This window comes from Jaculus jaculus, chromosome 10, assembly GCF_020740685.1.
Source record: "Jaculus jaculus isolate mJacJac1 chromosome 10, mJacJac1.mat.Y.cur, whole genome shotgun sequence".
In the NCBI taxonomy this organism is placed as follows: Eukaryota; Metazoa; Chordata; class Mammalia; order Rodentia; family Dipodidae; genus Jaculus; species Jaculus jaculus.
In genome coordinates this window covers 105,969,192-105,996,389 of record NC_059111.1, presented here as the reverse complement: position 1 = coordinate 105,996,389, position 27,198 = coordinate 105,969,192, and the positions used below count along the sequence as shown (strand labels likewise).

Genomic DNA, 27,198 nt, shown 5'->3' with positions numbered 1-27,198 from the left:
TGTATTTAAGGACAAGTGAATAAAAAAAAAAAAACATAGCAACAGCTAGCCCCATGTAGTTAGTTGAACTAACAGAGCTGCATCCTCCACATGCCTGATTCCAGGAAGCAAGGAATGTAAGGAATGTAAGGAAACCATTATTTATATTAATATTCACTTAAATATGATGAAGATTGGCACACAAAATTATATATTGTTTACTTATATTCACATAGGCTTTAAATCCATGTTTTTCATTGTGATATTCTAAGCTTATTTTAGAAATAATGCATAACTGTGTATCAAATTCATTTCAGGAAATATAATTAATTCCTTTGGAGATTGGTTATTTGTAAACATTTGAAAATGAAAATTACAGAATCTTTTAACCATAGGAACACAGAACTGTTATGCAATAGTTTCAAAATCATGTACTTTTGAAGGTTATGCAATTTGAATAAGAGGAAACTTATAAGAATGGCATTCGCAGACTGGATTTAATCTGTTGGGGCCTTTAATGGGACAGCATAATTTAAATGTGATGAGATTTTGGAAATGAGGTTTTTGTCCTCATTCATAAAAAACTAAAATTTTAATAACTCAGTACTTAATTTTAGGTCTATCATTAGAAGAGTTCAATCCGTATCTCTGTGTTTTCTACCTGTAATTTTAGTAAAAAATGAAAAGTGGGTTTGAAGGTGTATTAAACAAGCATAATAAATAATAATTAAATTTCAGAAGAAATTTTTTTAACTTCCAAATTTTATTCTAAAGAATCTTTAAGGAAAGGCATTGCAGGCATGGGATACCCTATATGCTGACACCAGAACCACTGCAGTCCACAGGCATACACTCGCCACAGACAATAAGAAAGCCAAAGTCCCTGATCCTGTAGCCAGTGCCTCACTTCAAACTTGCAGATTTTATGTATACCCTAAAACATAGAGTAGGAATGATAGAATTGTATAGTATATTATAGCCATATTTCAATTGAATTTGTCTGTGCTCTTGAGTACAGTGGTCTTTATTTCATTCACTCACTTGTTGTTAATTATTTAATTTGTTTATTTAATTATTTGTTATGGGAATCTGACTTTGAAACCCAGACTACCCTTGAATCCACCATTCTCATGCTTCTGTTTCTTTGGCTTGTATGTTATATAAAATGGCTTTTATAAAGCTGATTTAAAGAAGTAATATTTTTATATGGAAAGTTTCCAATAAGTCCTCATGAGTATACATTTCAAATTACAATAAGAATGAAGTAAATGCTTCCTTCCTTCCATTCAATGTGGGAAGAGTAGGAATTGGAGAAAGTAGGTTGTGTCTATGATGATAAAGCAAATGTCTCATTATTTCTCACAGATTTAAAGTTAAATACCTAATTAGCATACTCTGATGTGAATATTTATTTAAAGTATACTTATATAATTTGCGGTATAATTATTTTTTGCTCACAAGTGTTAGAACAGTTTACCTTCAAATTTAAAAGAAATTCAGATGACATTAATCATAATAAGGTTTCCCTATATTAAGTCTCCCTCTCAAATCTTTCTGCCTTTTGTTATGAATTTTCTTTACATTTCTTATAATTACTATTTATTTGAGAATTTGGTGATTTCATTTCTTCTATGTCTTTCCTAAAAAATATTTTATATGTCACCATTTTACATAAATTATTTGTATGGTAACCAAAAGCAGCTAGCTTAAAAAGTCCTTGTCTGAAATTTAAACTATTACCTTCCTATACAGTTATGAATACCAAGGGTTTCTTCCAGGGATCATTTGTTTATATATCCCTCAAACTCAACAGTTTTAATTCATATTAATTTTCCATCACCTATCAGCAACCTACTAGTGTTAACAAAAGTACTCACACTTAAAATAAACCCAATTATTCAATGCTCATTTTCTTGTCAAAGTTAACTATAATATGGAAAAGAAAGAGTTAGTAATGAGAAAAACCGGGGAAGAGTTAGCATGTCCAGAGTTAGGTAAATGGATGTGCAGCATTTAGTACCAGAGAACTATCAAGGATTGACATCTGACAAAGATCACTTTTCCCAGTGGACATTACACTGAAGAATCATACTCTAGACACTGTATTAAGTCATCCTGTCCATTAAATATCTTCTGCAATTTCACCTTGAGTTTCTAACCATTTGGAATTATTTTCATTTTCCTGAATGTAATGACAAACATTTTACTGGAATTCATAGCATGCAACCCTAGTGAAATTTTAATAGTTTATAATAAATTATAGAATAGATAAATTATTTTTTTTTCAATTCATTAACAGAACTCAGTAACACATCATTAAAGGCAAAAAAAAAAAAAAAGAAAGAAAGCCATGTAATATTAGCCAAAAAAAAACCAGTTCACATTTTTTAAGATGTAAAATCTCAATAATTAAAAAATGAAACTATAATTTTAAGTTGTTAGTGTGATAATTGCTATTTAAATAGAAAAGACATACACACAAATGTTAGCACTTCAAGCAAATGAAACACTTCAACCCAGCTTGCCTCTGAGTAGCCGAAGGACATAAGGCTATTATTGTCCATGTTTAGCAGAGCAGAGCACTCTCTTTGAAAGGAAAGAATGGGTGGAGTGGCCCTGTTCCATTTCAGAGTGGCTAGAGAGTACTCTCCCTTTGCAGAAGAGCCATGTCCCCTCAAATAAAGAAGTACTGTGTCATACAGTCAGTCCCTCAGTCTGCAGATGAGAATCTAAGGGGCCAAGTGGGATGAAGGAGCAAAGATGAAGTCCCTAACTCTCTCCATCCCAGCATCTACTCTGTATAAGCAAACACATGTCAACAACCCTTTCCCCCCACCTTACGTAAGCTCATATAATGTGCAAAACTTAAACTTTAACAACTGCATTAATTTCAGGGTAAGAAAAGATAATGTTTGATTTTGATAATATATTTTGATCGATAACTATCCAAGTACTCCCACATAAGAAGACAAGGTGAAGTAGCCAGATGTTTTATATGTATATATGTGAAACATGCTCAAATATGTATGTAAAATGAACATTTAAATGTACATGAAGACAACGAATGTAAGCAGAAAAAAATTAATTGTGTTTCCACCCAGACCACAAGAGCAGCATTGTCTGTGAGTCTCCTGAAGGATGAAAACTCAGGGATGATCTGAACAAGGAACAGAAACATCTTTCATATTCCACAATAGTTGTATTGAGGAAGTAAATGAATATTCATATTTTGTGTTCATATACAAATTCAGGTTAGGTTCTAGATTCCAATATTTGTAAATATTTTTTTAACACAGGTCATGATGGGGCTGGGCATTGTGGATTCTGTGGAGGGTGGCTTGCCATGCAGATGCAGCTTTGCAAAGTGGTTGAAACTCGCAGCTTTGAACATCAATAACCAACACTTTCTTCATTGCCTGCAAGAAAAAAACTGCCACACAAACTACAAACTGTTCTTTCTGGCTCTATTTTCTTTGAGAATTTCTCCTGTAGGGAAAGAAAAATGAACATCCACTCTCTTACCGCTTCTGGTTATAGATATTGAACTGTATAATATGATTTAAGTGAGGATCAGCAAAGTAGTTCATTACATATTCAAAATAATAATAATGGGAAATACCTCTGGTTCTTCAACTGTCTCATCTCAGCTTACACTTTAGAATGATGGGTATATTTTAGCATCTACTAATGATTAGAATTAATAAATAGGAATGCATTTCACATATCCAGTCTTCTCTACCACTTTTATAACCATTGTTCTTTTAAAAAAGTATTACATTTATTTATGTATTTGCTCATGTAAGGGGCAGGGAACATGTCAGGGCCTTTTGTAGAGAGAATCCACTTTTAAATTGGTGCTGAGGAAATGACTCCTAGTCAGCAGGCTTTGTGAACAAGTGCTTCTAACCACTGACTCTCCTCTTAGCCCCTGACCATCATTCTCAAAACATGGTCCATCACCCCTGGCTGGAGATACTGTAAGACAGAGGAAGGGACGGCAACAGAAGAGGCAGGGGGTCGGGCATAGGTCACGGGTGATTAGAAGGGAAGTGGGGGCACTACGGATATTTCCTGTAGCAAATTTCAAAACCAGTCAATGAAGAGAAATGGAAGAAACAGGGATGTTTGGATACATCAAAAGAATATTGGTGTCTCTTGTCAAGAAATTCAATACTGCTGTCACTTTTCCCTTGTCAAACCACCTTATTGGAATTTTTTTCGTTCCCACAAATAATGGAGGACGATCCTGTTGGTGTCATGAGTCACCGAACAGAATGAAGCCTCTGTCAGCAATCCCAGGATTGAACAAAAGTCTCTTTTTCTTCTACCCTTGAAAACACAGGGAGATGGCTCATGGTCTCTTTACTAGTTCATCTGCTATCCAGGGTTTTCTGTCAGAGGGAATCATTAGAAATTAAGTTGTCTTGAGTCACAGAAAACTCAAAACATTTGTTTTTTTTTTTTTTTGTCATAGTTGAAAAGATAGAAGCTGGGTAGCAAAATTAAAGGATGGCAGGTAGACAGACCTGAATGTTTGTTAGGTAATAGAGGGCAAGCCACTTGTAACTTCAAAGACTGATGTGTTATCTGAGGGCTTTTGCTATGAACACTAGACACAAGGATTCCAGGACCTCCAATCATTTGTGAATTGCATGTTAATAAGGTAATGAAAAGAGTGCTTCATTGTACCGTACACTTACCTATTTCACCCTACTGCTTCTTCGCAGTAATCTCTGATGGCCATTATCTCCCTTATTTATTATTTTCTTTTTTACAAAAGAGAAAGTTCATGTTCACAGACATCAAAAACATTTCTAATTGCCCTCCTTAAATAGTGTTCCGTGATTGAATCTGGGCTGTCCTACATAAACATCCATAACACCTATACAACAAATCAATATGGTAAACAATGAAAAACTGATAAATCCTAGGAACTGATTAAAAAGAGATAAAATCTGTCATGTTGGGAAGGCATGATGACAGGGTCATTAAGTTTATGGTCAATTTGCTTCCCCCAGGCAGGAAGTTTAAAGCTGAGCTGTAAAAAAAGCTCCAGGCCTGCCTCCAAGTGACTCACTTCCTCCAGAGAGGCCCCATCTCTTATAGGTTCCCCAACCCTATAATTCAGTTAAACCACAACAGCATCAAGCATGTGTTGTGCCACGACCCCTGACCAGGAGCCAAGACCCCCGGTCACCCAGGAGTCACCTAGAGGACCGCCACAGAAGCCGAGACACTCGAATGTAAAAGCAACAGGTTTCTTTTAATGTCAAGCTTAAGCAGGGACTCAATCCACACAGACTGATGCAGCGGGAGTGGGAGAAAGCCTCAACCTTCTAAAAGTAGGGGTTTATAAAGGAAAAGAGTGGGAAGGGGGCAAAAAGGTTACATCACAAAGCATCTTTTAAAATGATTGGTTCCAAGAAGGCACGTGCGGGCACATTTCTAGTTGCTCATATCTGGTCAGCAGACTGCTTGCAGATCCTATCTTTTGCAAGGGGCCGGAGGCCCCCAGAGCTAAGTATTTCTGGAATGTCCTGTTGAGCAAGCAAGCATGAGTTTCAGAAGCAAAGGTCGGCACTTTAATCAGTTAGTTCCTTATCTGAGCCGAGCCCGGGATCCTCCTTTGTTCACAATGGTTTGTCCTACAATGGCAGTGTCATTGTTTAATTAGTTACGTATTATTTCTTTCTGGTCTCTCACATGCAAATCACTTACATGTACACTTTATAATATTATCACGTCATTTTAATGAGGTCAATTTTATTCATAAAGTTCAAATATATGTGTGAATTTTACAGACAACATGGACTAAATGAAGTCTGAAGAAACATACACACACATAACACACTCGCTCTTAAAAGATACATGGATGTTTACACACGTATAACATACTCAATCTTGAAAGATACATGGATCTTTGCCTTTAGAAATTTTGCTGTGAACAGAACGTAGGACCTGCAATTTGAGTGTGTAAAAATTATTTGTGTCACACATGTATAACAACTTCTGTAACACATGTTTGTGGTATTGATTGTACTGTGGATAACCTCATCTCATGACCATATCAGCTCATCTCATGACCATCCATTACTTGCAAATTTAATAGGACAGTGGAGAATAACATGTTTGAAAACTATGAAAACTTCCAGACATTTATCAAGCTCTTAGTAGTAACACTAACAGAAAGTAATAAAACTAAATACTACATGATTAAAAATTTACCTAATAACATGAATACTCAAAATAAAACATGGTGGAACTCATCATTGACATTGCCTTCAGACTCTTGGAAACATTTCATAATTTTGTGCACAAAATACACAATGTTCTCACACAGTGGAAAAAAATGTACAATTTCACACTTGTGTCCTCATCAAATTTCTTAAAATAATTGCTAACATAGCAATGTGACACTCATCATCAATTTATAACTATAGTTTTACACTATTACAACTTGAGGATGTTTTCTCTCATTTTGTTTTATGGTATATGAGGAACATCATTTGTAAAAGCAAAATTTGACTAAGGAAACTTTAAGCATAATTTTAAAAAAATAACAAAACTCAATAGCAGAGGTCAGTAAGCTATAAAGGAGATATAAACGGAATAGAAAGGGAGGAGGGACTTAACAGGATGGTGTTGCATATATGTAAGTAGAACAGATTATTGGGGGTCTAAAGGCCTAGGTGAGGTCTGGGGAAGAGATTGAGTAAAGGAAAGGTGGAGGGAGGACTAATCAAAATCTAAGAGGATATAAATAAGTGATATGGGGCTGGAGAGATGGCTTAGCGGTTAAACGCTTGCCTGTGAAGCCTAAGGACCCCGGTTCGAGGCTCAGTTCCCCAGGTCCCACGTTAGCCAGATACACAAGGGGGCGCACGCATCTGGAGTTCGTTTGCAGAGGCTGGAAGCCCTGGCGCGCCCATTCTCTCTCTCTCCCTCTATCTGTCTTTCTCTCTGTGTCTGTCGCTCTCAAATAAATAAATAAATAAATTAAACAAAAAAAAATAAATAAAGATAAATAAGTGATATGGAAACCTACTTTTTTGGACAATGGAACATTCAGAAGCCATAAATTGTTACTAGAAAATTTCCAATGCCAGGGATGGGATACCTTCCAGTAAGTTGTTGGCCAGGGAGGTCCCTTATACTCCTAAAACATTACAGGCCATGGCCGAGTCCCTTGGTTTCCCACCAGGAATAGATGGCAAAACCTTATTGCTGAAGACTTCACATACTTGGGCTGCAAGGTCACTGAGAAATCCTGCTGGACCTGAGCTGAAAACCTCCTCAATGTAGACCAGTTGACAGAAAGCTAGAAAAAGCCACACTACATACAGTTCAATGGGAGAGCATTATATTTGGCCAGCCATGCAAAATGAACCAATAGGTGCAATAATGGCATTTCTGTTATGGAGGAAACCAACTGCCTTCTAATTTGACTGGAGGCCCACTCCATGGGAAGGAATACATCCCTGATACTGAAAACCTACAACAGGGGTAGTCATGAGACCTAGCAGTATAATGTCTGCTGGTGTCTGGCTAAATGTATATACTATGTTCACCAAAGTGCCCAGTAAGTACTTTTCTTAATGTTCATACCCATATATTAATGCTAATCTCAGTTTTTGTTAGAGAAGCTTCTCTTTTCAGATGGCAGTGACCTTGGGATGACTCAGAAAGCACCATGGTGCTGAGAAGATGTGACAGAGGAGTGCTCAGCACTGAAATATCTCTATTACACCTTCCAAGGCTAGAGGTCCATTGCAGAAGAGGTGATGGAAAGAATATAAGAGCCAAAGAAAGGGTAGGACTCCTTATAATGTGCTCCTCCAGACACAAAATGTTTTGGATATCCATGACCTCACAGTTCCTGACACTACATACACAAGACCATCATAATAGAAGGAAAAGATCATGACATCAAAATAAAAGAGAAACTGATTTGGGGATATCATGAAGAGTGGAGTTTCAAAGTTAAAAGGTGGGGAAGGGAATTAGCATGGGCTATTGTTTATAATTATGGAATTTGTCAATAAAAAAATTAAAATCAAAATAAATAAATAAAAATATTGACATAAACTATGTACCTCATTATGTTTAAAAATCTTCAGTGAACAATTAAACCCACATATTAATTTGCAAAAATATTTATTTCTTATATTTTTATTAAAATAAAAATATTTTCATTTAAAAATTTCATCTAATTGAAATTTTATTCAAAGTTACATTCTTTAAATTGTAATTAAATTTCACTTGCCAAAAAAGTGACCTTGATTTTTTTGTCTTTGACAAACTCAAAGTTGGGTTGTACAAATTTTTAATTTATGCTGTTTTACTTCTTTTTATATCTTCTTGGGCTGGAGAAATGGCTTAACATTAAAAGCATTTGCCTGCAAAGCCTGAAGACTCAGGTTTGATTCCCCAGAACCCATGTAAGTCAGATGCACATGATGGCACATGTGTCTGGAGTTCCGTTGCAGTGGTCAGAGGCCCTGACACACTCATTCTCCCTCTCTTTCTCTCTCTCTCTCTCTCTCTCTCTCTCTCTCTCTCTCATAAATAAGTAAAATAAAAATAATAATAATAATGAAAACAAGTCTTTTAAAAGTGGATGAAGGCCATTTTAGGTTTACTAAAAAACCATATTCTACTTTCTTCTTTCTTGGGCTCTTACTATTCATTTATAAATTGTCCCACATATGTAAAACACAGAGTAATTACAGGGCACATATTCTTCTTCCAAATATTTCTCCTTCTTGTGTTACAGAGACACAGAGAGGAATAGAAACAAATATTCCACTTTGTTCTTAACAATAAAAGAGACTAGCTGTGTGTGGTGGCACAAGCCTTTAATCCCAGAACTTGTAAGGCAGAGGTAGGAGGATTTCTGTTTTGAAACCACATAGTGAATTCGACGTCAGCCTGGGCTAGAGTAAGATATTTCTACTTCCATGTAGGAAACCTTTTCAAGTTGAATATATTACCAACTGATAGAAGTTTAATAATTATATTTTTAGATCAACTTCAAAACTGAATGATATACATTCAATGTCTTATTGCTTTATTTTATAAGACTCAGAGCAATTAAGAATATCAAAGCATATTGCAAATGATAGGAGCATATTAATTTTGTTTGGCAAAGACTGGACAATGTATTTTCAGTTGGTAAGAGCCATGGAAGTTAAGAATTTTAAAGGCAGAATATCTGTGTGGTTGATATAGATTGCAGGATTTATGGTTTGTGTTTTCTATAGGAATTGCATACTGACATCATGATACATAGTCATGTAGAGTCCTTTTATCTTAAATCACACAGCATGGTGTACACCCGTACGAGCCGCTTGCTTTCTCACCATGCTGGAATTCCTATGGATTCACCACACACATGACAACACAACACCAATCTGACATTTCAGAAAGTGCTACTGTCCTGCAAAATAATGATTCCTGATGTTAAAATCTAATCTCTGGAAACACAACGGCAGCACAGGTCACAGAATACGTTCCTCAGCTGCCTCCTCCTGCTCCTGAGGTTAGAGAAGCAGTACAAGAGGACATTATAGACGCTCTTGAGACCTCACCTTTTAAGAAAGCAAATCAACCACATGACATTAAACGATAAACAATCCAGTTGTGAATTTAAGTTACATCAGATCCCATGGGAGAATACAGCATGAGCATGTTCAACAAGAATCTTTCAGTTCAGGCAGCTTGACTAGTTTCCTTATATCACCTAGAAGTCTGGACAATGCTGGAATGTAACTAGGCTGCTTTGCCTCTTCTGTATAACTTTTCCACCTTTACAAGATACTGCCATACCAGAGTACTCGAAAAAAAAAAAAAAAAGGATATCAGAAAAGTCAATAGAGTTTGTTAATATTTTTATTTATGTATTTGAGAGAGAATGGGTGCATCACGGCTTTTAGGCACTGCAAAGGAACTCCAGATGCTGTGTCACTTGTGCATCTACCTTTTGTGGGTACTGGGGAAATTGAACCTGCATCCTTATGCTTCTCAGGCAAGTGCCTTAAACTCTAAGCCATTTCTCCAGCCCTCAGCAGAGTATTTTAGTCCCCTGTGAATCTAATATCACAGTTTTGTTTTTTTTTTTTTTTTAAGATTGTTACTGGGGAGATAGGTAAGTAGGTAAATCTCTTGCTTTGAAAGCATAAGAACTTGAATTTGATCTTCAGAAGACATTAAAATGTAAGCAACCAGGCATTATGGCACACTCTTTTGTCTCTTAGTGCTGCAGAAGAGCCTCCCCAAGAAGGGCTCAATGTCAAGTCAGCACACCAGAGTTGGTGAGGTCCACAGCAATGGGCATACTATTAAAAAAATAAAAAAATAAAGAAAAGAAAAGAAAAAAGAAAAGGCAGAGATGTTTACTCAGGAATGACACCAGATGCTTTCCTCTACACACATGCACATATACACACATAAAAATGAATAAACTGGGGTGGAGAGATGGCTTAGCGGTTAAGTGTTTGCCTGTGAAGCCTAAAGACCCCAGTTCAAGGCTTGATTCCCCAGGACCCACATTAGCCAGATGCACAAATGGGCACACCCATCTGGAGTTCGTTTGCAGTGGCTGGAGGCCCTGGCCAGTTCATTCTCTCTCTCTATCTCTGCCTCTTTCTCTCTCTATCTGTCGCTCTAAAATAAATAAAAATAACAACAAAAAATTAAAAAAATTAAAAATGAATAAACCTCACTGTTTTATAGAACTGAAAAAAATCACCATATTGCAAAATACAATCTATAATCTATGGGATGATAAGACTATCACCATTCATTTTTCATACCTAGTGTAGTGATTTGTAGTTTTGTATAATGTACAAATCCTGTTGAAGTTCTATGAAGAACATGGAGTTCATTGATCCTTTCCTCTCACTTTGTTGGACTTTTCTATAAATTTATTCATATGTAGATAGGTGAAACATAGATAAATAATAAGCAACTTTATGTTAGTAAACAATAGTGAGGTTTATGGACATGACCCTGTAAATTCCTTGGAGATCTTACATGTGAGTAAGCTTAATAGAATTGTCCTTCTATTAGAATGAAGGTAAACTGCATACATACAAAGTTCATGACAACTCAAGACAAGAACATCTTGGCAACTGACTAAGGTTGATGTTGGCATAATTTCCCCAGTTTTAACATAGCTTACTTTATTTATTTTTTTGGGGATAGTCCATAACTTCCACCTTTTCCTAAGTGCATGTTTATAGTGTATTATCAACTCTATAATTGTCTTGCTACCACTTAGTATATTTTTCAAAAGTTGCATAGCTTGCAACACATTGCCTTGCTTCCTGTGATTACACTTTCCCATGTTTTGTATCAATATCACCAACAATTAACTTTAATAAAATACTTGCTATTGGCCAAAATCCATTAAGTGTTTTATACATGTGTATTACCTAAATTTTAAAAGTAACTCTAAAACTTATGTCAGATCTCCAGGTAGACATGAAAGGAAGAATAAAGCTTAGAGATTGTTTCTCACCATTCTGACCTAAGTTAGGAAAGCCTAACAGGAAGTGATCACAGATTCCAAAGCTTTACATTAAGGATAATTGAGTTCAATTCTCTAATATTATAACTGCAGTAACTAAAATATAAAGTGGTTAAATAAATTGTCCAAACCAATTAAACCAATTTGCACTGACTACATTTCTTGCATGTTTTGCTTTCAAACAATAACACAGCAGGCATACTAGGATATTATGCATGTAATATTTGAGTAATTCTGGACCAAACACACAGCATTTGATTAGAAACAGTCACAGTGTGTTTTTCTGATTGCTAATTCTTGGTGTGTGAAGATAGCTGGACCAGAGCTTTTGAATGTCACTAGAGTCATCATGTTTCCTTGTCCCTTAGATTCCTAGCTTCCTGTCGAACATGATATGGTAGGTGAGAAAACAGAAGACAAAAGAAGAAAATGATAAAAGGAGAGGAAGGTATATTAAAGAAGAAATTATGAGTTGTTTCCCAGAGTCAGAAAGCAGACTTAAGCTCCAATATTTCTGTCATCCTTTTCCTGTAGATGGGATTTTAAACTTTAAACCCTTGACTGCAAACAATATTTAGTCCTGGAGAGATGGTTCAGCAGTTTAGGATGCTTGGTTGCAAAGCCTGACATCCTGGGTTCAATTCTCCAATATCCACATAAATCCAGATGCAAAAAGTTGTATATGTGTCTAGAGATGGTTTATAGTGACAGGAGTCCCTACCATTCTCTCTATCTCCCTCTCTCTTGCTCCATCAAATAAACAGAAAAATAAATATTGTTGAAAGGCAATATTCAAAAATTGAAGACAGGAAAATACTTTCCATATTCAATCAATATATTATTAAACATCAAACAAACTTTTTGGGAATTTTGAAATTGTGAAAATAAACATCTGACACATGCACTTTACCAGTCTCTGAGTGAATGAAACAGACTGACTCGAACAGGCTGCATCCAAATGACAAGGCTAACAATATGCTTCACAGTGCAATTTTCCAAATACCAACTTTATTAATCAGTTTTATGGTCGTACAATTTCTCCTTTTTACCATCTATATAACAAAATATAAATTGTCAATTTTTTGCAGGCCTTCATTTTATTACAGGTAGAGTAGCCTACTGTAAACTTCAACTTCTAAATATTTTCCTTTTAGAGGTTGAAAAACCCTTTGACAGCAGGGCATGGTGGCACACGCCTTTAATCCCAGCACTCGGGAGGTAGAGGTAGGAGGATCGCTGAGAGTTCGAGGCTACTCTGAGATTACAGAGTAAATTCCAGGTCAGCCTGAGCTAAAGTGAGACCCTACCTCAAAAAAACAAAAAAAAAAAAAAAAAACCCCTTTGACAGAGACTTAACACTGAAACTTTTGTCACCAAAACATTTTTCCATAATGATGGGCTAATGAGCAGATTTATTGGGAAATCAAACGTCTTCATTAATAATAAAAATCCAAAAATAATTTCAATTTAAATCCCCATTTTCTGGACACTGAATTTTAGGGAAATAAAATAATATTTAACATTTAATTATCTGTCACTCCTCTTATTGGAATAGTCAATTCAAGAATGAGGAAAAGTTCCATATCTCTCTGGGTAGTTTCCACCATGCTTCAGGAAACAAGCTCTCTACCTTCTGTGCATGGGGGCAGGCCAGTTAGGGTAAAACACTTTATTCTTTTGGACATGTTCGTTGGGCCCACAAGGCTCTCCTATTCCCATTGCAGCTTTGCTAAAGCACTGTAAAACAGAGCCTACTAAATACATTAAGAAGTTTATCATTTCAATAATTTTACCATGCTTCATAGCTATTCAATATCTTTCTTATTAAATCACTTCAATTGCATGCTACCATTTCTATTGGTAAAGATGAACAAAATTATATGTCATTAATAACAGCATAAAATTATGAATCCAATTAGTAGAATACACCACACACACACACACACACACACACACACACACACATATGGTATTATTTTGTTATTTCATGTATTAGAAATATGGAGTTTAAAAGTTCTAGGCTGAGCAAAAATGGAACTGACAAGCAAACTCTGACTTCTTTAGCTCGTGGCCCATGCTAACAACTATCATAAGATGCTCACTCAAGTGCAACATAGATTCTTTCACGATTATTTCTACCACATCCATACCAGTATGCTCCAGCAGACCAATTATAAATAGAAATTTCAGCAACGGATACAGAATATTAGACAAATGGTCTTTATGGAAGGTGCATCTTGTTTCATAGCAACTGAAAGTACTTTTTAATGTTTTAATTAATTTGCAAGCAATAAGGGAGAGATTAGGAAGGAGAGAGAAAGGGAGATAGAGAGAACGGGAGAGAATGGGTGCACCAGGGTGTCTAGACTGCAAATTAAATCCAGTTGCATGCACCACTTTGTGCACATGCCTTTACATGAGCGCTGGGCACTTGGAACTGGGTCACTGGGTTTCGCAGGCAAGTGCCTTAAATACTGAGCCAGCCATCTCTCCAGTCCCCGAGTTCACTTTGTGAAGCAATAAAAATTTTGCAATATTTTTAATGTAACCCAAAATTGATCACTGTCTGGGCATTTTTGTGAATTAAGTACTAACATATGTATGGACATACTAGAATTGCTGACTCACAGTAAATGATTATTCATCTCTCACATTGACTGAGATTAGCCTTAACAGTGAAGATGATCTTGACCTAAATAAAAAACAAGAATTGAGCACCCTGCCACTTGCATAGATGCTTGTTACAAACCCTATGGTAAGATCATTCCAATGTTTATTGGCTCCAGGGAATTGAGCTTTTGTTGTTGTTTATTTATTTTTTTTTTGTTGTTGTTGTTTTTTGCTTTTTTTTTTTTTTTCAAGGCAGCTTCTCACTCTAGCAGTGATTAATCTAAAACTCACTCTTATCTCAGGCTGGTCTCAAACTCACAGTGATCCTCCTACCTATGCTTCCAAATGCTGGGATTAAAGGTATGGGCCACTAGGCCCAGCCTTAGAAAATTATTCTTAACAAAATTTCACAGTTTAGCTTTAATAAAAGTAGATTTCAAATATTTCAGTTTATATAAACATCAGGCACTTATCAAGAAGCAACATTAGAATGGGGCCAGGCATGGTGGTGCATGCCATCAATCCCAGAACTAGGGAGGCAGAGGTGGGAGGATCACCATGAGTTCGAGGCCACCCTGAGCCTACATAGTGAATTCCTGGCCAGTCTGGGCTAGAGTGAGACCCTCCCTCAAAAAGAAAAAAAAATAAAACCCATTAAAATGGAAACAAAGAAGGAATACTTATAAAGGACAATTTAAAGTATACTTTTCCTCTGTATACCCAAATCTAAGCTGTGCATTTCTTGTACAGCCATATATGTGCCACTTACTCTATATGACCAAATTATCCAGCAGCCAACAGTCAGGATATAAAGTTTTCCTAATTGTGAGTGGTTAAAAAAAAAAAAAAAAGCTTGTCTTGTTAAGGAAAATAAATGTACATTGTTTATATTTCAAAAACTGAAGATTTCTTTCTTTTTGCTGAGTAACTAATTTTAAGTTTAATCATCAGAAACTTTCTCCTCATTACTTGTTTCACTGAACACTTATTCCAGAGGCACCAAATCTCTCTTTATCAGAATGCAGCCCAACCTTGCTGAGTGTGCCTTTCTGCTGCAAACGTTCTTCCTCTGATGTTTGCTTGCCTGGTTTCATCCCGAAATCTAGGTTCCAGCTAAAATGTCATAATAGGATTTCCCAAATCCCACACTGATGAACTCAAGTCTGGCCTGGTGTGGATGATTTATTAATTTTAGTTTCTTTCTTCATTTCTGCTCAGTAAAAGTAAACTTATAAAAAGTAACTTATCAAAATTGAGAGTTATAAAATGGACAGTTAAAATAACTTTGAAATTAAATATCATAAGCAGGATCAGTGTCTAAAGGAGCATATTATTAGATGACATCTCATTTTGATAAAACTATTGAAATTATGCTGCAGTAACTTGTTAAGTAGAGCTGGGTACAGTGGTAACTGCATGCATTCTCCACCTTTGCTAAGCAGGGGAAACAGAATAATCACCGGAATTTTGAGGTTTGTCTGATCTGCATAGCACATTGTAGGCCATCTTGGACCACACTTTGAACTCTTTCTTCAAAATCAAGATAGAGGGAAAGAAGGAAGGAGCAAGGGAAGAATAAAAAAAAAAAATGAAGGAAAGACAGAAAGAAAAGAGAGAATAAAGGGAAAGGAGAAAGAAAAAGGAGAAACACATTGTACAATAAAAAGTAATAATGAGAAAGACATTTATCTTGAGCCGGTGGTTACTCATCTTTCTCAACCACGAGGGCACCCAAGGCAGGTTTCCGCGTAGGCTTCATTGTTGACCATCAGTGATTCGCTACCAGGCCAATGTCGTCACGAGACCACTCCAAAAAGCTGGGACTCCACTCACCGCCATGGTTTGTCTGCTCCCCCTTGATTCCTTTGTCATTTAAAAATTTAATATATAGACAAACGCAGTATGAAAGATGCCCTAAATACTATAATTACAGACATGAGTGAAACAAAAAACAACAGCATATCTGAAAGCTTTTTATGAACACTCTCTTGATACCAATTTAACAGAAGAAATAATGTCAGTTTTGTTTGCAGGATTCAGAAATTTCTCTGTGATAATGACATATCTCTCTAATTTTGCTCAACATACGCTAAAATTGTCCAGCAATAATATGGCTTTAAATGCAAGGATTTATACTGAAAGTGTCTGAGTGTTCTTTATACATCTGTTTCAGATCATTGCACACTGTAATTATGAAGCATTAAACATGTCTCCATGAGAAGAAGGCTACTCAAATTGCAGTAATACTCTCCTAGTATGTTTTGGGCAAAGAACAGATAATAAATTGAAATGCAAGGATATTTTGTTACAATGAGTAAATAGATGTATGGTATCCTTCAAAATAACTGTAAGCACAATTTCTATTTCTGTGGTTGGAGAGATGGCTTAGCAGTTATGGTGCTTGCCTTCAAAGCCGAACAACCCAGGTTTGATTCCCCAGTAGCCACATAAAACCAGGTGTACAAAGTGGTGCTTGTATCTGAAGGTCATTTGCAGGTGCTGGAATCCCTGGCATGCACATACTCTCTCTCTCTCTTTCCTTGCAAATAAAAATAAAATATTAAAAAAAAATAATAAAATAAGGGGCTGGGGGGATAGTTTAGCAGCTAAGGTACTTGCCTGCAAAGTCAAAGGACTCAGGTCAGATTCACCAGTTCCTATGTAAACCAGATGCACAAGCTAGCTCATAGTTCTGGAGTTCATTTGCTGGAGGCCCTGGCACACCCATTTCCCCTCACCCCCAGCCACCTTTCTATCTTCCTCTCTCTTTCAAATAAATAAATTGAAATGCAAAACATTAAAAAGTAATAATAATAAACTTGTATAGTATGTAATAACACTATTTCTTACAAAGTGCAGTCCTTTGAAGTATTTCTGAAGTGTTCTGGTATGAATTTACATGGATATGCCTGCTGTAAAGTAACTTTTTTTTTTTTTGAGACAGTCTGGATCTATCTCAGGAAGACTTGAAGTTCACTGTGCAGTCCTAGGGTGTCCTCAAATTCATAATGATCCTCCTACCTCTGCCACCAGAGTGCTAGGATTAAAGGTGTATGCCACCACGTCTGGCCCCAAATATTTAAATACACACACACACACACACACACACACGTGTGTGTGTGTGTGTGTGTGATCTGTATATATGTATGTATGTGGGTCTGTGTTTAAAAACAAGGGGTCACTTGTGTTCACAGTAAGAAAGTCTGAGGGAACCATTGTGAAAGATGTGAAAGTCGAGGTCGATTGAACTAGACTGGACAGGCTTTGACAAGGTGAAGGGGTAGCTTGTACAAACTGTAAAATGTTATAACAAAGCAAAACCTGACTACGAAATAGAGACAGAAAAATATATTATGGATGGATCTAGTGCCATTCTATTGTTATCAAATTATATTTTATGATATTAAAATACAAATGAAATTCACTGGCATTTCATCAGAGCTTTGACAATATCAACTCATCCTCTAGAACATTCTGTTTTAAATATATACTATTAACAGTTATCCCTGCAATTTTCCCATTTTTATCATCTCTCTTGTCATCTTAAGCACTCTACTGAAAATATTCAATATGCTGATGATTTGCATACAGATAGAAGTATTTCTTTGCAACAGTGTGCTGTGGAAAGCAGCATTTCTTTGCAACAGGGCTGTGGAAAGGCAATCGTGCTTGATTTGACGACTTTGAAGGAGCCTGTTCAGTTACCTGAACAACATGAAGTGCCGGAAAACAGCCAAAAATCTGGCGGAAGATGTAATCATCTGTAAAGGTCTTTCCTAAAAACCACACAATTTGTAACAAAATAAAAATAAATTTAAAATGTTGCATAATATTTAAATAAGATTACATTATTGCAATGGGTCACATACATTACCACATGCAACCTGCTAGAGGTTGGATATTTGATATATGAATAAGTTGTTGTTTTATGCCACTGAACATTTTAATAGCATTACCAGACACAGTTTTTTTGTCCTTTATCAAGTAAAAAGAATGAGGTTATATCCACATTTTGGCTCTTATATGCACAGGCCATGGCGTTGTTTTATTTTCCTAGGATGAGAGTCTAGAACTATATCATTGGGCTGCACAGTAAGTCTATGGTTAATGTTTTAAGGAAACATAAAATGGCTATTGGACTTTATATTTCTATGATGGAAGTTCATTAAATGTATTACTATTAACTTCCTTGTATACTTCTGGTGATACTAAATAAATAAATAAAGTCATTATAGAAAACAAGATGGAGTTTCCTTAAAACTTAAATAGTAGTACTACCTTCAAATCCACCCATGACACCCATGAATATATAACTAGAGAAAATATTATTGCCACAGACCTCAATCATAGCAAAAATATTTACAGATTTGGAGAGTCTGTAAAGTCAATTCTTGGTGAATGTTAAGAAATGATTTACAGCAGATTTTATCATGGCTGATAAATCATATTATCTCATGTTTTACAAAGCTTTAAATACATGTTTGACAGATGTCATCTTTGATAATTGTAGCTAAAATATAGAATAATACTGTAAAAGTCCTATGAATAAATGCAAAACACACATTTACATATTATTAAATTATTATTAATTGCATAAGTAGAAGACTTTCTCTTGTAGATAAACTCTTATGGGAAGATCAATGACTATCTTGAACACGATCATTAGAAATATTCAACAACCTTATTTCAATTCCCAGAAAAATACCACCTTGAACTAGTAACACTCAATTATGTAGTTGAATCATTCATTGTAGCTAAGGGGAAACTGGCAAAAACAAACAACCAAAAAACTCCCCCCCCCAAAAAAAAAACAGTAGGATCTCATAGTCTTTGATTATTTGACACTAAGACACTAAAATATTAACCTAGTATATTAATTATCTGGGAAATGAAATTTCCTGTATATTCTGCACATATTTTTATTTGACCTGAAAGTATTTAAAATGTATAACATAAATCTGTGAATTCCAGGTTCAAGTTACTTAGCAGGTAAGGATGTAATATGGAAAAGGTTATTGTGTGATTCACACATTTTTAAACAAGTAAGGTTTCTAAATTATGGTAATATTTGACTACATGCACTGTTATCCTGCTTTTTTATGAATTTTATCCAATATCTGGAAAATCTACATAAAGAATAATAAAGTAGAATATACAGAGATATATGTATATATATGTGTGTGTGTGTATATTCTAGAGTAATATATATATTATATATTTTCATTACTATTTTCCTATTTTCATTAACTAGGTACCAGTTAACAGAGTCTTTCTATTTAATTGACATACATTTTACATTAGTCCAAAACACAAAATAACAACTTTAGTCCATATGACTTACAGTTGCAATAAGAACCTTTCATTTTAAGATAATGTCCTGAAAAATAACATTATTCTATTTGGTAAATCACAGTATTTTGCTGTTTGAGAGGCTGGTTCACTAATTCAGAATGTATACATTTACTATTCCTTTAAAATAATGATGTACTGAAAAATCTGACCTTGAGGCAGTTGTCAGTAGAAACAGTGAGTCAGAACTATCATTTCCTTGTTACATGTTATCCCAACATTGCATGCATCTAATTCAATGATGAGAACAACTTCTTGCTGAATTTCATTACACTTTACATAACTTGATTCCAACTTAAAGGCAGCACATGGCCCAGATTTACTGAATTTGACAGCTTATATGTAGGTCACACCTCTATTGCCTGACTTTTCTTAGGAGTCACAAGTTAGACTACCATCTTAGTGCAAGTAAAGAGGGTCAGGAGAAAAGGGAAAAAAAGAGTGAAAAAACTCTTTACATGCTTGAGGTTATTTTTTAATTTGTTTTTATTAGTTAAGGACATACTTAATATGTAAACAATACAGATTGCTACCATCCTGTCCCTCCTCCCTGCCCCTTTTCCAAAGGGACCCTCCTCATTGGTGATGCAGGTCAACTCTATGGAGATTGTGAGTCTTGCAATATGGGGGCAGCCGTCAGTTATGGGGGGAAGGCAATGTCTCTGTGCAAACTGTCCTAACTTGTGGCTCTAACAATCCTTCTACCCGCTCCTCTGCAAAATTCCCTGAGCCATATTGGGTGCATTGATGGGCTCTTTGGAGCCTCTGGATCTCTGGTTTGGTAGGTGTTGAGTATCCTCAGTGTCTCTCTACATTTTTTTTTTCCTCATAAGATATTCCCAGAAACTATTTTATTATTATTATACTCTAGCTCAGGCTGCCCTGCAATTCACTATGTTATCTCAGGGTTGCCTTGAACTCACTGTGATCCTCCTCTTACCTCTACAAACAGTGCTGGGATTAAAGGCATATATCACCACTCCTGGACTAGAAACTAATTTTACCTCAATTCTAAACAATAAAGCATTAAAGAGTTTATTAGCAATCACATTTGTGAGGATATTTCAAACAAATTGAAAGTAAAATATAGACTGTGGCTCAAAAGAGCTCTTCCATATTTCTTCAACACGTTTACAGTATACTGAAAAACATGTTATCTTCAGCAAGCCAACCCAGAGCCAACAACCACATCTCTATTTCCAGATTTCCCAGTATCAGGGGAGGTTTAAAAATCTGGAGTGTTATAAAAAAGCCAGTTTCTTCAAGCTGTTAGGATGAATAGTCTACCACCCAAATGAGCTAAATAAGAGTTTAACAAGGCCCTTATACAAAGTTCACAATTAAGCAAACAGTCTACTTGGATTTTAAGAGTGGGTAAGATCTTTGCCATGAGAGGTTTGATGTAAAGCATCTGAGTTCATGACTCCACAGGAGTTTGATGTCCACTATACATAAAATATGGATCTCTCTCTGCAAGCACTGTTAACATCAAATTTTAGGTAATTATATACATATAAAAACACAATTTATGTTATATAACACTATAGTTAGAGGTTTAAATTACTACGTATTATATTGTATAGCTTTGAAAGTAGCAGAATAAACTGTAAAGTAAAGCTCTTCTTACATCAAGATTGACACGAGGGGAATCTTGGAAGTATGTGTGTCATTTCTTCCTCCTAACAACACTGGTTACTATTCATACAAGTTGGTCTTCCATATATTTAATATTTTCAAAGAAAATTGTTAACTATAATTTTAAAAATTCTAATCATACAGTTTGTGTATTCTGTGTAGAAAATAAGAATATCTCTTAAAAAAAAAAACGAGGGTCAAAACAGTCATAGTACTTTTTTCTTCCAGTCACAGAAGGTAACTTATCAAGCAAGGATTATTAATTCACTTCAAGAGCTTGATTAACGTTATTTTCCTATTATAATATATGGCAAGTAAAATAAAATCCATAAGACTTTCTACAACTTGAAAGTCATTGCTATATGAAAAACAGAAGCATGGTACAATATGTTCTAAAATATGATGGACATTTATCAATCTTAAATAGCTGTCAGTTAAAATGATCTGCTATATGTTCATAATGGAATAAGCCTAATAAAAACCTATATTAATGTGTGGATTGATGTTTTATTCAAATATCTCATACTTTGGTGATAAAGCAAGAAACAATACATAAAGATTCCTGTCATTCAGTGCCTATAAGGTCAAGGTTAGTTATATTTTTTAAACATTTTATTTTATTTTATTTATTTGAATGAGAGAGAAAGAAAGAAAGAGGCAGATAGAGAGAATGAGTTCACCAGGGCTACTAGCCACTACAAACTCCAGAAACTTGTACCCCATTGTGCATCTGGCTTATATGGGTACTGGGGAATTGAACCTGGGCCCTTAAGCTTCACAGGCAAGTTCCTTAACTGCTAGGCCTTCTCACCAGCCCAAGGTATTTTATCTTCAATATTACCAATAGTTGTATTATTGCTTTACATTAACTAAATAATGCATTATGCTTATTCCACCAACTAATTTTGTTTTGTTAAAAGTTGGTGTCAGCTTCAATTCCCATCTCTTGGAAACATTCATTAGTATGAATGAGCTCAATATAAAATGATAGTATTCCTTTCATACCTAGTTACACATTCTATAATAATAATAATAATAATTATTATTATTATTATTAATTTGAGACAGAAAGAGAGGAAAACAAAAACAATTGGTGTGCCAGGGCCTCAGCCACTGCAATGGAACTCCACCTAGTGGGCATGTGTGACCTTGCGCTTACATCATGTCTGTGTGTCTGGCTTACATGGGTTCTGGAGTGTTGAATATAGGTCCTTAGGCTTCACAGGCAAGCACATTAACCACTAAGCCATCTCTCGAGCTGACATTCTATATTTAAAGCATTATGTTTTAGGAAATGTATGATTGAGAGAAAACTGAGAAAAATTTTATTTTTCATATTTTTTCTAGTTCTTTGAAATAAGTGTACAGGAAAAGTTCTATGACCTTTTCAAGAAATTAAACTCCTTGAAATACATGTTATAAAATATATAAAAGTATTCATATTTGCATGGAATAAATTTTTGGCATATATCCTATATTAGGTTGTATTATATATCTGTATATTTTAGGGATTTTGCCAGGATATGTACACATATCTGCTTCTGGATATTTGCTAGAAATTGTTTGAAAGAACTGAAAACACATTTCCCAAGAAGACAGTCAATGAAATCATGGGTGAATACAAGATCAAATAAATTGAACTTCCTGAGTGCGCATTTATTTAAGTGTGAATTCAGTGGCATGTATGAACTGAACTTATTAAGTGCTAACTCAATGCTCCCATCACTTACAACTGAATTTCCAGGGTCTTTTAACATGTTTCATTAGATATTCTTCCCCAAGGGTAGAAATTCTCTTTCAATCTTTTCTATGAGTCCAGCATGTGCAATTTCACAAGAACTCAAAGTGTCATCAGTCCAGCAGTAGAGCAGCCTCCATATCACTAAGGAATGGAGCATGTTGTTATTTAATTCAAGAGATGAACATCTTTGAACTTATTCTGCATTGGCACAAACATCTCGATTAACAGTATATGTGACAGAAAAAGATGCGAAGCAAACTACACACAAATAGCTACTTGAAATTTCATTATTTTGAAAATATATTAACTTTCTCTTCTAAAATTCCATTCACATTAAAAAGTTGTTTGGGAGCAGCGTGTTTTAACCTAGTCATCATATTTTCTTAGTGTGGATGGCAGGAAAGGGAGCCTGTAGATTTCCATGCTACTTTTTGTATCATGATGACCCCTCCTGGCTGAGCTGCTCATTATCTCAGATTCATGGACTTGACGTGTTTTTCTTTTTTCAGTTTGGCTTTTTAAGACACTCTCCCAAACTGTACATTATGTACAATGAACATTTTTGTGACTTCAGTAACATACAATGTAAATGTAAAGTATCAAATGCATGAAACTCTCATTATTGACATGCTATATCTCACTCATTCTTTTATTAATTTCCAGGACATAGGCCAACTCTGAGCCTGAATCTCACAGTTTAAATAAAAATATAATAAATATCAATCTCAATTATCTCATTCTACATTTTAAGTAAAGAATAAAGGTTATATAAATCTAAATAATCAAGCATAACTTCTACCTTTAAAAACATGGCTTCTGTGCTGTGCTTCTCTGTTAAACTCTAAGTAGAAACTAAGTATGTGCTTCTCCTAGAAGTAACTTGAATCTCTGACATTGTGGCCTTGGCCACAGGTATCCACACAATTCAGAAACCCTACGACTGTTTCACATTAACCCACTATGGGCTATGTGTATGGAAAACATGAAACAGGGAGTTCTGGAAAGTTCAGGGAAATTCAGCATTCAAATCAAGGAAGAACTCATGTTAACTTATCATGATGTTCTAGGAGACATGGCAGGGAATTCTGTACAACCGCTCATGGACGTCAGAACTGAAATCTCATGAAAATCATGTCCTAAGAGTAGTTATACATTGATATAAACCACCAGCATCAAGCAGTACAGCTGCACACTTTGCTTAAATCTACACAATTAATATATATATCAGGAATCCTGAGCTCCTGAGGTTCTGTTTGTATTCTGAAAATACCACTATTTTTCTTTTCTCAAGTTCATCACAACTTAGCAGCGCACTTAGTTGTGTTTCTCTGAACATTCCAGGAGACGCTGATGCAGCGCTTGGGAAACACGTCAGACTACTACCACTGATATCATTGTGTGGACGACTCTTCACCGCAACTTATAAAGTCCCCTTTCAAGACTATTCCTATTAATATTTCATGCCCTGAAAGAAGGACATTAATACTGAAATGTCGACAAATGAACATTGACACATCTGGAGATTTATACGCATAGCAAGGACTCCATCACATGGGATAGGTCTGTAAGATACTAAAATTATTTTCCCCAAAATGGACATTTATCCCCCCCCCCCCCCCGGGACAATTCTATCTGAATTCTGACATCTCCAGGACGCCTCCTCACCAGTACACACATTCATTCTCAGAAGCAAGGATGTGCTCCTCAACATCACGCCAAGTGCTGCTAGGTGCTCTTCCTCTTTAACTCTGCCTCTGCCAAAAGACCAACCATGCCTTTCCTCTGTTCACGCGCAGGACGCACTGCACTTCCAAAGCAATGCAGAAAATGGGCTGGAATCTTCCATTTCTTTCTCTCTTCCTCTCTTCCTCCCTTCTTTCCTCCCTCCCTCCGTCCCTCCGTCCCTCCCTCCCTACAAAGCACAGAGATCCACATTTAGGCAACAACAATTTCCAGAAAACTCTCTAGAGCCATTTCTTCATTATTCCATTAACATTTACACGGACTGTCCCAAGTCCTGGCCTGCATTAGTCATGTCCATTACCTCAAACTACCAAGGAATTGAAGGAGTGTCCCTTACAATATCGGATTCACTTGCCTTTCATTTTAGCCAACGAATACTTAAAAAAAAAGGGGGGGCATTTACTTTTAAGAGGACGCAGAAAGTAAAAAACAATCCGATGGTGCCCCAAAGGCTTCAAGGAAGTACCCTTCTCCCTCCTCCTCAACCCCGTGCTAAAGTTAAATCCATCAGTGAAAATAAAGAACTTATTTCTAGCTAGGTCTCCACTGACATTTCACTGCCCCACCAAAGTGGAGATGTGACCATAACTGCCAAGAACCTGCCATGCATGCTCATCACTCTAGACAAGCGGTTGCCAAAGCAATCTCCCAGACTAGCGACAACTTTCTAGAAACATCAGCAGCTTTAATTCCTGTGCACCCCCCTTGCTCCCCACTCTCACCGCCACACACACACAGACACACACACACACACTGGAGCGCGCTGGGTTTGGAGTTTCTGCTGCAGCAGTAGCGACTCAAGCCAGGGGCTGAGAAGCGCCAGGCTGCACCTCCGACAGGGTCCCTGGGTGCCCCGGGCACCTCCGCTGCAGTGAGCCGCTGGGTGCCCAGCGAGCTGGGGGTGCGGGGGTGGGCGAGAGCGCTACTTACGGGACGCGGAGGGCGCCGTCCAGGCTCTGCAGAGGAAACCGCCGAGCGCCCAGAGCCACAGCGCTGCCCCGCAGCCTGCGCGCCGAGCCGCCACCATCCTTCGCCTCGCCGGCCGCCCGAGGTACTCCAAGAGCCCGCTGCGGAGATGCGGTCCGTCCCTCGGCGGGGAGCTGGGCTGTCCTCGGATGCGAACGGAGGGAGCCAAGCTCCTCCTGCTGGCTCTTCCTCTCCCCTCACCCCTTCCCAGGCTCCAGACCGGTGGTTGAGAGAGAAGCCCCGGTGGCGGAGAGGCTCAGCCTTGCTTCGCTCTGCGTGTGGGTCTGCTCTCGTGCTCTGCCAGCCAGTGAAATGCCGGGGGAAGAAATTCAAACCGAGAAGGCAAAGGAGGGGTTGAGAGAGGAGGGGACTGAAACCTACCCCGCCCTCTTCTCACGGAAGAAAAAAAAAAATCACGAAAAGACGTGGCGGGGCGGGTGGGGAGCGTTGTGAGAGCGAGCGCGGAGCCCGCAGGAGAGAGCTGGAGAGCGCAGGGTTCCGCGGTGCCGCGGCCGCCCCGGCGGGCAGGCGAGCCGGCCGGCGAGCGAGCGCGCGCTCCGGACGCCGCTGGGCAGCGCCGCCGCGGCACAGGCTCTCGGTGCGCCCGCCCGCCCGCAGCTCGCGTGCACACCCGGGCTGTGCGGGGCGCGCGGCGCAACCGGCGCAGCTCATCCGCCTCGGCGCGGCGCGGGGCTGGGAAGCATCTCGGAGCTGCTGGAGCCGGAGCAACAGCCGCCGCCGCCGCAGCCGAGACCCGGAGGTGCCTTCGCCTCCACCGCAGCCGCCAGCAGCGCCTGCAGACCCGGGCGAGCCAGGAGGAGGGAACCCTCCCCGCCTTTTCCCTTCTAGGTCCCTTCCGCGGCTCCTCCTCCTCTTCCTCCTCCCTCTCCTCCGCTTTCTCCTCTTCCTCTTTCTCCTCTTCTCTCCTTACCGTACCCCTCTGGCTGTCAAAACCTTTCTGCCCTGCCCTCGCCTCGTTTGGAAGCGACAGAGAGGAGGAAGCCGCGGGCCCAGGTCCATTAGCTGGGGCGGGGGCCTGAGGCTGGAGATGCGCGCCGGTCTCCTAGGGGGAGGTGCTGCTGTCCGCGGTGCTGAAGTTGGGGATTGGCAGTGTTCATTTGAGAACCCAGTTCCAGACCTGGTTTGCCCCAGACCGGGCTGCTGGAAGGAGAATCCTCTTGCTCAGACGCTTTCTCTTCGGCTTCTCTCCTCCCCTTCAGATAGAGATGGTACAGGCTCTGGGAGCTTCGACCCCCCGGGAGCCACAATCAGGCGTCCAACAGCCAGGTCTTCCGAGTGGTCCTAACACCAAGTGATGAATCTAAACATCCCGAGTGACTGGAGCAGAGAGGAAAGACTGCAGACTCTGCTAATGCAGATGTTTTAAATATGTAATTAATTCATACTCATACATATGCACACATACGTATGCACACGTACACCAGACACACACGCTGCTCAAAAAAAAAAAAAAAACATATGCAGGGAAATATGCAAACAATCACAAAACAGAAACAGATATCCAGGCATTTGGATAGCAACTTCAGGCTATCTGAGGCATTACAAGAACTAGGAATATGAGCTATTACTAAATGCCAGGGAAGGGACATTTCTTTCCACATTTTGATATTTTTAATAACAAATTTCA

At 37.7% G+C, this 27,198-nt stretch overlaps 1 protein-coding gene across 1 annotated transcript in view; it reads right to left on the bottom strand.

Moving 5' to 3' along the window:
- Cntnap2 (contactin associated protein 2) overlaps positions 1-25,936 on the bottom strand; it is a 1,990,154-nt gene extending 1,964,218 nt beyond the window's left edge. Inside the window, exon 1 of the mRNA XM_004661135.3 lies at positions 25,515-25,936. Within this exon, the coding sequence (XP_004661192.1) occupies positions 25,515-25,611 (97 nt within the window). The 5' untranslated portion in view covers positions 25,612-25,936. The remainder of the gene's footprint in view (positions 1-25,514) is intronic.
- Between the last annotated feature and the right edge of the window lie 1,262 nt (positions 25,937-27,198).